Raw genomic sequence first — 12360 nt, forward strand, 5'->3', positions numbered from 1 at the left:
GAACAAGGCCGTCTCTAAGATTCTAAGAGCTGAAAGCTTTGTCTCTCCTGCACAGGAGGACACATCATCTTTGGCATTCAGGAAAGTGAAATCCAAATTACCAATGTGCCGATGACTTGCAAGTGCAAAAATAGTAACGTCATGGGTTTGGGTCTCTTAAACTTTTCTATACTTAATTGTAAGTATTCCAAGGTTGAAACATGCTTTATTACTTAAGAAAGGGATTTACCATTCTACTTAATTGATACAAATTACTAAACGATTCAAGAAGAAATAGAAAATTCAAATGGACATATAACAAGTGAAAACTGAACTAGTAATTTTAAATTCTCCACAAAGAAAATCCTAGACCCTAATGGCTTCATTGGTGAATTATACCTGATGTTTTAAGGGGAAAAAAAACCAAATCAATCATGCACAAACTTTCAGAAAATGGAAGAGAAAGAAATACCACCCAGTTCATCCTACGAGGTGAGTACATAATCAGTTCAGTTCAGTCACTCAGTCATGTCCAACTCTGCGACCCCATGGACTGCAGCATGCCAGGCTTCCCTGTCTATCACCAACTCCTGGAGCTTACTCATACTCATGTCCATCGAGTTGGTGACGCCATCCAACCATCTCATCCTCTGTATATATATGAGTACCTAATACTAAAGCCAGATCCTTTTGCCAAAAAAGAATCTTATAAGCTGATGTCACCCATGAATACAGAGGCAAATATCATTAAGCAGACACGGGCACCCACACAGAACAGGGTCATACACTGTGACTAAGGAAGGAGGATTCCAGAAATGCAAGGTCGGCTTAACATCTGAAAATGTATTCATGTAATAAACATATTAATACAATAAAGTACAATAAATATGAGCGCACCCAATCAGAAAAAGCATTTGTTAACAACACATCTAGATATGATAAAACAATTTCACAACCTAGGGTCGGAACCCCCTAAATCTGATAAGGAACTCTGATGAAACTTACCACTAACTCATACTTAATTCATACTGAATGCTTTTCCCTTAAGACTCGGACCAAGACAAAAATGTGCATTCCAAACTTCTGACATTTTACTAAAAAGTTCCAGCCAGTACAGTAAAGCAAGAAATAGAAGTTAAAGGCATATATATCTGAAAGTGAAACTATATTTATTTGCAGGTAACGTGATTCTAACAAACCTGCAGAAAAGTTAATAGAAATAATAAGATAATTTAGCATGGTGGTAGGATGCAAAATCAATATTAAAAACTGAATTATATTCCTGCATACTAGCAGTGAAAAATCTGAAAATAGTACTGAGAAAACTATTCCATTCACAGCAGCATCAAAAAATAATAAAACAACAAATACAAAATCCGTATATGTAAAGCTACAAACTATTGTTGAGAGAAATTAAACACAATCCAAATAAATGGATTTTAAACCAAGATGCCAAGGCAATTCAATGGGGAGAAATGCATTTTCAATAATGGTACTGGAACAGTCAGTTACCACAAGGAAAAAAATGAACCTAATGTACTATTTCATAGCAGATACAAAAATAACTCAAAATCAATCTTAGAGCTAAATTTCAAGGGTAACTACAATACTTTGGGAAGAAAACAGAATAAAATCTTGTGATCTTGAGTTAGGAAAGTTTTCTTTAATGTGATACCAAAAGCACTATTCAATAAAAATATGAAAAAAAATGGACTTCATAAAATGAAAAATATTTGCTCTTTGGAAGTCACCGTTTCAAAAATAAAAATACTTTTGGCTGGAGTATTTCCAAACCATCTACTTGTTTCCAGAATATATAAGGAATTTTCAAAACTCAATTATAAGAAAAAAAATCCAGGTTTTAAAATGGGAAAAGATTTGAACAAACTCTGCACCAAAAAGAAAAGAAAAAAAAAGGTGGCAAAAATAAGCACATGAAAAGATGGTCAACACCATTAGACAGGAGGGGAATGCAAATCAAAACCACAGGAAGACACCACCACACAGGAGTCAGGGCTTCCCTGGTGGCTCAGTGGTAAAGAATCTGTCTGCAACGCAGGAGATGCAGGTTCAATCCCTGTGTCAAGAATATCCCCTGGAGGAGGGCATGGCAACCCACTCCAGTACTCTTGCCTGGAGAATCCCACGAACAGAGGAGCCTGGTGGGCTACAGTCCATGGGGTGACAGAGGCAGACCCCACTGAGCACACACAAACTCATGCACACATGAATCAGAATGGCTAAAACTGAAAAGGCTAGCAATACCACGTGATGGTGAATCTGTAGAAGAATTGGGTGTCTAATACATTAAAACAAGGACTTAAAGTGACACCACCTGGGAAAGCTGTTTGGCAGTTTTCTTAAAACTTGACTATATTCGTGCTCACTAAGGAGAAATGAAGCCACCCCTGGGCACACAGCATGGTTGGGGAGGAAGGAAGCTGTCTCCTCGGTGAGAGCCTTCCCCTGCCCTCAGACATCCCTGCAACAGCATCACATGAAGTCCACTAACAACAGACTTGAAGTTTCTGAAAAAATAGCCTCAATATCGACAATGTCTTCTTGTGCAATGTTACTGATTTTTATTTATTCTCACAGAAATCAGTTGCCAACCTGAGTTCATCTGTACAGAGGTAAGTTAAATAAAATAGTTCACTTAACGTTACTAACAATTATTCATATCTCAGTTTTACTTATCTTGCAAAAAGTACAATAATTCTTCTCAGACTTCTTTACAACTAACATCTGAACAAATACATGAAAGTAAGACAACGCTCATCTATTTTCTATGCCAGCTGGAGAACATGGGCAGTGTTGAGTCTGAATGTCTTCTGTACGGTCCCTAATAACATTTGGTTTCTGTGAAGCTCCTGAAAGTCAGGCCGGCTCATTCTGAGTCAGGTGATCAGTTAACACTTACACTTAGGGCTTCCGTGCAGTCACCCTTGGTTCTCGTGGGAGATTGGCTCCAGGAGCCCTTGCATTTAACAGAATCCACGGATGCTAAAGTCCCATAGTTGGCCATCCATATCCATGCATTCTGGATCCAAGGGCTCAACCAAACATAGACCTTTCAGTCAAAGATTCGATGATCCCTGGATATGAGACCCATGAATCCAGAGGGCCAACGGTATACTGAAAAACACACACAAATATGTTAATCAGCACAGTTCAAACCTCTGTTGTTTGAGTCAACCGCTCTTCTTTTTTGAAGGGACACGATTTGGTCCACACCAGTCTGCCCTCTGGACCCCCAAAACCCACTGTCTTCTGTCACACAGAATAATTCACTGCATCACAACTTCCCTGAATTCAACCATCAGCTCAAAGTCCCAAAGCCCATCATCTCAGTCGTGCAGATCAGTGATGGCTGAGACTCCAGGCAGGATTCATCCTGGACCAAAGTCCTCTCCATCTGTGAACCCGTGAAACCAAACAAGCCATTTGCTTCCAAAATACACTGAGGGGCCCGTCATAGGCTAGACACACCCATTCGAGAAGGAAGAAATCGGTAGGAAGCAAAGGTCACCAGTCCCAAGCCATTCTGAAACCCAGCAGAGCAGATGCCTTAGATTTCAAGTGTTGAAAACAACCCCCTTTAGCTTGGTCATCTGTGGTATTGCCAGACCCACCAACTCCATGTCAGGAAGCCGGACCAGTTACCCATTTAAAGTGTGAGAATCAGATGAGATTAGTTCCTCACTGCTGCTTCATTATTATATCGTAACGTAGGCTCGTGAACCAGTGTAAAGACAGTGGCACCCCCAACAGAAGCTCAAGGGTGACACCCAAGCAGCTGTCAGCTCTCTTTCTTCCCACATGTGAGACTTACAGGATTAAGATCAGATGACACACACTTGTCCGTCTGCCGTGCCGTAGTTTACACCCCCAATTGTACATCCTGGACGGCTCTTGTGACCCTCCACGCAGACGTGATGGCTTCTCATTGGCAGTGTCGTCGTCCTCCACGGGCAGACCATGAGTTCGTCAGCCATCCCCCGACAGACTCTGAGGTTCTGGCCGGTGTGTCTTGTTCAGACAGTTTACCAGGAGTGTCTCCGTGCCAGTATTGTCAGGTGCGTGCGAGTGCTAAGTCGCTTCCATCATGTCTGACTCTTTGCTACCCTGTGGTCTGTAGCCTGCCAGGCTTCTCTGTCCATGGGATTCTCCAAGCGAGAATCCGGGAGTGGGTCGCCACGGCCTCCTCCAGGGGATCTTCCTGGTCCAGGGATCGAACCCACATCCCTCGCGTTGCAGGCGGATCCTTTGCCGCTGAGCCGCCGAGGCAGCCCTGTTGTCAGGCGCAGCTGGCTTTACTTCGGTCGGACGTCCAAACGTCAAAGGGCTGCCTGTGCTAAATCGTCATAAGTCTTCACGATTACTTTCCCCAAAGCTAGAGTGACTCACACTTCCACCAGCTCCCCCAAACGCTGCAGCACGAGAACAGTATCTTTGGTTTTATCCAAGTAAAACAAGTCATTGTTTCTATGTGCATTCCTCCTGATACCAGTGGGAATGTACATCATTTCATCTGTTTTGACTGTTCGACAATCTCTCTTGTGTGCATTGCATTAGGTTTTCAAATATTTTCCCCATTTTTATACTGGGGTATTTGTATATTATCCATTTTAAGAGCTCTTTGCCTATTGAAAATACTGATTAATTCTTTGTTCTGTTCAAATATATTTCATCCAATCTGTCATTTAAAAAGGTTTCTTTATTGCGTCTTTTGCAATGTAGAGGTCACAAATTTTTCTGAAGCATAATGTGTCAAATTCTTATTTTGTTTTTTAAAAACCTTCTTTGCTCCTGACTTCTCCAAACATTCCTCCAATAGTCTTTGTGTAATATTCTCGTAGTTTTATTTGCTTTCTTTGCACTTTGATCCTCACGCCATCTTGGTTTTTGGATACAGTGAGAGAGGGAACAAGGTCAGTCGTCCTCGTGACATAGATGGCCCGCTGTTCCCTCTCTGTCTGGACCCACCTGCTTCTGCCTCCATCAGCTCTTTCTACTGCAGCCTTTCCTTACTCCCTAGTAGACAAATTCCTCTCAAGCCTTTTTCATTTTTCAAAATTTTTGACAATTCTTGCACATTTGCTTTTCCATGTAAACTTTCAAGTGATTTTGTCCAGTTCCAAGTCACCTGCATTTGGGGTTGGTGTTGCGCTGAATACACCTTCACTCATGGGGGACTAGACTCCTCCCAGCGTCGCTGCCCCAGGTTGGGGCACAGAGTCGTCTCCCCTGGAGCCGGGGGGCACTGGAGGGCTGTGGCCCTGGGGTCACTGCGTCCCTGTCCTGCATGCAGAGGGGCAGAGAGGGCCCACAGACCCGCAGGAGCGGGGAGCTTAGAGAAAGACGGCACTCGGCAGCGTCCCAAAGGCTGAGCGTTCCTGAGGTTCTTGCTTAGTTTAACAGCTGGCCAGGAAATGCAGTTCACCGTGCAAGGGCTGTTCTCTTTCAAAACCCAATAATTTTTCTTCCTGTTTTTCTTCCTTAGAAATCTGATTGGCAATACTAGCATGTAAATCCACATCACTTTGAATTTCACTTCAAAATATCATTTAACCATGATCCTTTAAGTAAAATCTAACAACATTTTCTATTTTTTCCTTTTCTGGTAAGAAAGACAGAAACTTAACTGGAACCAGGATGGTAGACTTTCCCCTTAAAATTTTTTTTTTTCACATCAACGTGTGTGTATTATAGAAAATTTGGAAATACAAATTCCCAGTATAAAAGCAAAAACACACAGAGTTCCCTGCCCACTAATAACTATTGCTGGGACATTGATTTGTATCTTTTACATCTTTCTTTCCAGTACCTTTTCTGTGCATTTATACATATATATATATATATATATATATATACACACATATATTTATATATAACGTTTTATTTTATAAAAGAATGACCATATATGATTCCTTAGGAGCCTCTTGTTTTACCTCACGTATTGTGAGGTTCTTTTTGTTAAAAGAAAATAACAAGACTTTTATGGGCACACTCACCCCCTTGGGCAGGCGTCACGTGCATCCTTACGGGAACATTCGTTTTCATTTCCAATCCAGCCTGTGTTCCTCCTCCTGTAAGAGGAGCCGGCCCTATTTAATAAAGGGTTAATGATGGGTAAAAGGTGATACAAGTAAGCTACAAATCCTCTAGATGAGATGGGAAGTAAATTACTGGTAGTCTTTTTGTCGCAGGGAATGTTTTCCGGGTAACGTAGTTTCTGGGTCCAGTTGAGCAAATTGGCAGTGCTGACAGCCATTCCCAGCCCCACTCCCGAGGCTGATCCTCTTAGAGCCAGTTACAGCCAGTTAGAGCCAGTGGGATCGAGTTCACAGAGACCAGAGGAAGTTTCTAAGCCTCGTGACACCTGCCAAAGGAGGGAACACGCCCAGCACACAGCCGTGCGGTGTGCCGGAGCTCTGCGGGCAAGTTTCAGAGCAAAACCTCTACAGAGGACTTTACAGAGGGTCCCTGGTGGTGGCGGTTGTGCCATTTCTAAGAGAGTTTCTTCTGGGCTGCTTCTCTGTTCTGAAATGTTAAGTGGGTAGGATGAGAATGTGAACAAGGGTTATGGTCTCACACGCGAAGACACACCAGCACGTGTCTTCTCATGGTTCCCTTGGGGTGGAAACCCGGCCATGACGAGCCTGGTTTCTGCTCTGAGCACGCCAGGGAGACGGGTTCACGTCCCTCCTGCTTTGCTCCTACCCTCAGCCGCAGCAGTCCAAGTCCTCCTCGTGTTCGGATCTCTCTCAACTAACCTTCCTGGGTCCTCCGTTCCCCAAGGCTCAGACAATCACATGTGGATAATTCAACATGACACTCCTGTGTGAATTTTAGGTTCAGTGCAACAAATTCCCACATAACAGGGGCTTAAAACAGGAAGACCCTGTTCTCTCTCCATGTCGGAAGCTCCGGGGCTCAGCAGGGTTGCTCCTTTTCTGACTTTCCTGGGTCAGGGGGAACCCACAACCCATCCCAAGCTCTGAGGTCCTCAGGAAGATGGAAAACCACGATAGTGAAGCTTTCTGGGCCCCCAAGAATCTCCATTTGCTGACACATGTGCTTTCTCTCTCCCGTGCGTCCCCACCAGCGTGAAGTCCATGCAACTCTTGCCACCAACCCCGGACCACTCACAGGTCTCCAGCCTCACCATCCATGCCAACAGTGGCTTGTCGCAGCAGGTGAGCCTGGTGTGGAGGGGTGGGGGCCAGAGGCAGGGGCGTGGCCGCCCCCAGGAGCCTGCAGAGGGCTGCACCGCACAGAAGGTGCCGGTCTGACGCGCTCACCTTAAATGTTTACAGCATTTTGGGGCCGTGCTACTTGAATGGGAACAATGGTGGGCACGTGACATGATGTTTGTAGCTGTGAGGCACGTGTGTGTGAGGAACAGGTGCAAACCGTCTGCTGCAGAGACCTGTCAAGCCAAGTGCGCTGTGTCCTCGTGGCCCCAGCCTGTTTGCTGGGAGTTCACCCCCTCGTGGGCTCAGCAGCCTCTGGGCACCCAGCGCGAGGCTCTCCAAGGCCTCCCCAGGCAGTAGCAGGGACACGGTCCGCCCCCGAGGATGTGCTGGTCCTGGGCCCTCACCAGGTTGGCCTTTAGCGGCAGAGGCCAGCCAGTCCCCGCTGGTCCTCGCAGGCCTGGGTGCGGCCGTCCAGAGATGCTGCAGCTGCCCAGGGGGCACTGCATCTGAGGCCTGGGTGGGGTTAGGGTTGAACAACCATCGTATGGATGCAGTGGTCATTGCAGAGCGTGGACTGGATGGTAACAAACTCCCATTCGTGATTTTAAAATCTCCCCATCTTGGGAACGCGAAGACAAGATCCCCATTCCCACAGGGGGCACCTTGAAAGCTAACATCTTACCTCGTGGTGAAAAGCTCAAAGCTTCCCCTTAAGACACAGGGTCCACACTCAAGACTGTTACCTAAGGTTGTACTCAAGTCCCAACCCGGGTGAAGGTGAGGGTTTGACCTCTTGACTGTAGGTCTGGGGTCACTTTTGAGACGCGTGTCTGTGTGGGCGAAGGAGCGTTCTGTGTCCATTCTCAGGTACAGACGGGCACTCAGACAAACGCATTTCTCCCCGTTTACTGCTTCTGGAAGAAATCGCATGTGATCTTGTGTTAAGATTTCCTGTGTAAGGTTCCCTTTGATATGGTACACAAAGGGCTGCCTATTAAGGAGAAAAATGAACCATGTGTCCATCGTGAGGTGACTGCAAGTTGTCACCTCTCGTCTCCTTTGTGTGTGAGAGACGACCTTGAGATGCACTCTGAAATTGCAAGTTCAGTCACCATGAGGCTTGTTAGGTCACTGGTACACTTTTAAAGGGTCTTCCTTTGAGTAAACCCACTGACAAACTTTTGGACCCAGGAATTGCACTCCCAAGAATGAAAATAGACTCCAAGGCTTCCCGGGTCTGACCCTGTTCTGCAGTTACCTGGGCAGGGACCCTGGGCAGGGGGCTCCGCGCAAACCTCTGAGTGAGTGGGTGATGATTAAAGGAGATGACCCACTGGGACCGGCTGTCTACCACCGTTAACTTACAGCCCCAGCCTTAGAAAAACAAAGATCTGTGACAGAGATGTTCCCTGTAACTTTGTTTATAATAACAAAAATCTGAAATAACCTCAGTCCAGTTCAGTTCAGTCGCTCAGTCATATCCGACTCTTTGCAACCCCATGGACTGCAGCACACCAGGCCTCCCTGTCCATCACCATCTCCTGGAGTTTACTCAGACTCATGTCCATCGAGTCAGTGATGCCATCCAACCATCTCATCCTCTGTCATCCCCTTCTCCTCCCGCCTTCAATCTTTCTTGGCAGGGGGATTCTTCACCACTAATGCCACCTGGGTCCCAGGGGTGCCTCTCACTGGCTCAGCTTGGGTCACATGCCCATCCTTAAACCAATCACTGAGATTCTATTTGTGTAAGACCTGCTCTGGAGCAAGGGAAATGAGATCAGCTCTACTTGAACCACAGAGAATATGAGCAGGCAAAGTGTAGGAGGAAGGGTAGGGTCCCAAAAGGAAATCAGGTGCCACTAACAGAAAGGGTAAATGATTGCTGAGAAGACCAGACTGGCAGCTGTCATCATCTTCATCTGTCCAGAAAGAGGTTGAAGAGGGCCATCAGATGCCAGCATCAGGGTCTTTTCCAATGAGTCAGTTCTTCACATCAGGTGGCCAAAGTATTGGAGCTTCAGCTTTAGCATCAGTCCTTCCAATGCATAGTCAGGACTGATTTCCTTCAGGATGGACTGGTTGGATCTCCTTGCAGTCCAAGGGACTCTTAAGAGTCTTCTCCAGCACCACAGTTCAAACTGTAGATTTGAACAAACTCTTCACCCAAAGGGATACTATTGGTGGCAAATGAGAACCTGAAAAGATGCCCAGAATCAGGCACCGAGGACGCACAGATGAGAGCCACAGCGAGGCGTCACCACATACCTGCCCGTGTGGCTCTAACCTACAGACGCCAAGCATGGGCCAGAGGCAGGGAGGATGGGGCCGCAGAGGCCAAGCCTGCACCCCGGGAGTCAAGTGGGCGCCTTCACGTGACTGGGCTGTCCTGCTCCCGCCCTGACCAAGGAGAAGCTAGCACATGCACACGTGTGACGGTGTGTTTCTCTGCTGGGGCTGCAGGGCCGAGCTGCCCAGACAGCTCACTTCCTGCTCCCATCCTGGAGCTAGAAGTCTGCGGTCAGGGCGCCGCCAGGGCTGGTGTCTCTGAGCCGTCAGCACCACCTGGGCACACGGTTTTCGTCCCGAGTTCGTCCTCCCACGAGGATATCAGGCCTCGTGCTCCGGGACCTACACGAGTGACCTGGCTTCACTATTAGCCTCTGTGCAGGCCCTGTTTCCAAGGACGGTGACAAGTCATGAGGGACAGGACTTCAACCATGGAAGGGAGGGGATGCAGCTCAGCCAGAGCTCGAGGGTGGGGCCTGGCGCCATCCTCCAGCGTCCTCCCTGGACCCAGGGGCCCCCAGGTGCCCTGACACCACAGCCGGGGTGCGGGGGAGGGCAGGGGTGTTGGCTCTTGGCTCCTCCTAACCAGCTGCTCCTCCCCTCCTGCCCGCAGGAACTGTGTTCTGGCCGGAGCGCGTCCGCCATACGGTGAGTTGCGAGCCTTTCTACCTGACGGGGGGCTGGGGGCGCGCCTTGGCTCAGGTTTCCTAGGAGAGCGATCCACCTGTGACAGAGCATTTGGGGCAGGAAACCCCTGTGCGGAGTTCAGTCACTGACTGGCTTTCAGCTCTGCCCCAACCTGGAAGTCACGACCCCTTGCGGCCACCCTGCTCACGACTGGCGCCTGAGCTGAAGGACACCAGGCATCACGCTCATTTGATTTCCATTTGTGCAGGTGTAGGCACGCGGCCCTTCCGACGGTTCACACACAAGCACACACTCATGAGTGCACACACATACGCGCACGGGCACACACACATGCATGAGCGTGTGCACACATACACACGGGCACACACACACTCTCCCCTGCAGCCCTCAGGCACCCCAGCCCCACCCCAGATCCCCCATGTCTCTGTCTCTTGCGGTCCAGCAGAGTCAAGCGAAAGGAGTTCCTGCCTCCACTCTCCAGGTGCTCCAGCCTGAGCTCGGTCAGCACCGTTACCCTTGAGAGCTCCCCGCCACCCCAGGTGAGCCTGTGGGCCAGGGGATCACAATTACAAATGTTTCAGAGATAGTGCTTTGGGGCTCTGTTCACAAATCTTGCACCCAAAGACCTAAAGGAAAGTCTTTGATACTTCCTACTGACAGTTTAACATTTTGATCTTGAGAGCTGGGTCCTTTCCTATCTGTGGTTGTTGGTGTGTGTGGTGTGAGGCAGGGGTCTGGCTCCCCACTTCCCATGGGATTTCTACTGTTTCCTGCTTCATTCATGTTTAAGGTAATTAATCAGTAGATAAGGATTTACTTCTGCTACTTAGCTATTATATATATATTGTTCCTCCATTCCTCCATTAGGAGTCAAGGAATAAATACAACTGACTTTTTTGTATTGAATTTTTGTATGGTACCCTTTTCTTACATGGTCTTTAGTCATCTTCTTAACGGTTACCTTGAGGATTACAATGAACAGTCTAAATTTACAACAATAAAGTTTGAATAATACTAATTCAGTTTCAATAGTATTTGAATTCAGTATTCAATAGTATTCCAAGACTCTATTCTCATACATTTCCATCTCTCCTCTATGTTGTTAATGTCACGGATTACATATTTGTATATTGTGTGCCCATGAACAAAGATTTATAATTATTGTTTTATGCATTTATCTTTAAATCATATAGAAAAGGGGAAGAGTTACGAATCAAAGTACAATAATACTGGCTTATAAATTAACATATGTAGTTACCTTTACCTGTATTATTTATTGCTTTTATGGCTTTGCTGTCTAGTACCTTTTCATTTTAACCTGAAGAATTTGGAGAGACTGGTAAACCGTGTAAGTCTTTTTAGCATTTCTTGTATGGCAGGTGTATTGTAATAAAGTCCCTCAGCCCTTGTTTACCTGAAAATGTCTTAATGTCTCCATCATTCTTAAAAGATAGCTTTGGGGGATTTAGAATTCTTGGTTGGCAGTTTTTTTTTCCCTTCATGACCTTATGTCACCCCAGTGCCTTCTGGCCTCCATGGAATCTGATGAGAAATCGCTGTTTATGACTCCGAGGATCATTAGCTCTGCCTCTCTTTAGTTCTAAGAAACCGGCTGTAACATGTCTTGCTGAGGGTTTTAGCTTCTCTTGCTCGGGGTTCAGTTAAGCTTCTCGACTGTGTTGCTGGTGCTCAGTCGCCCAGTCGTGTCCGACTCTCTGCGACCCCATGGACCACAGCACGCCAGGCCTCCCTGTCCATCACCAACTCCCGGAGTCCACCCAAACCCATGTCCACTGAGTCTGTGATGCCATCCATCTCATCCTCTGTTGTCCCCTTCTCCTCCTGCCCTCAACCTTTCCCAGCATCAGGGTCTTTTCTAATGAGTCAGCTCTTCACATCAGGTGGCCAAAAGATTGGAGCTTCAGCATCAGTCCTTCCAGTGAATATTCAGGACTGATTTCCTTTAGGAAGGACTGGTTTGATCTCCTTGCAGTCCAAGGCACTCTCAAGAGTCTTCTCCAACACCACAGCTCAAAAGCATTAATTCTTTGGGGCTCAGCCTTCTTTATGGTCCAACTCTCACATCCGTACATGACTACTGGAAAAACCATAACTTTGACTATGTGGGACCTCTGTTGGCAAAGTAATGTCTCTGCTTTTTAATATGCTGTCTAGGTTGATCATAGCTTTTCTTTCAAGGAGTAAGCATCTTTTAATTTCATGGCTGTAGTCACCATCTGCAGTG

General features: G+C 46.7%; 1 protein-coding gene across 1 annotated transcript in view; it reads left to right on the forward strand.

Moving 5' to 3' along the window:
- Positions 1 to 12360, forward strand: part of LOC133046642 (uncharacterized) — a 38925-nt gene that overhangs the window by 18997 nt on the left and 7568 nt on the right. The window contains exons 12-15 of the mRNA XM_061129516.1: positions 2578 to 2612; positions 7088 to 7178; positions 10081 to 10115; positions 10561 to 10654. Of these exons, the coding sequence (XP_060985499.1) occupies positions 2578 to 2612; positions 7088 to 7178; positions 10081 to 10115; positions 10561 to 10654 (255 nt within the window). The remainder of the gene's footprint in view (positions 1 to 2577; positions 2613 to 7087; positions 7179 to 10080; positions 10116 to 10560; positions 10655 to 12360) is intronic.

Source organism: Dama dama, chromosome 25 (genome assembly GCF_033118175.1).
Source record: "Dama dama isolate Ldn47 chromosome 25, ASM3311817v1, whole genome shotgun sequence".
Lineage (NCBI taxonomy): Eukaryota > Metazoa > Chordata > Mammalia > Artiodactyla > Cervidae > Dama > Dama dama.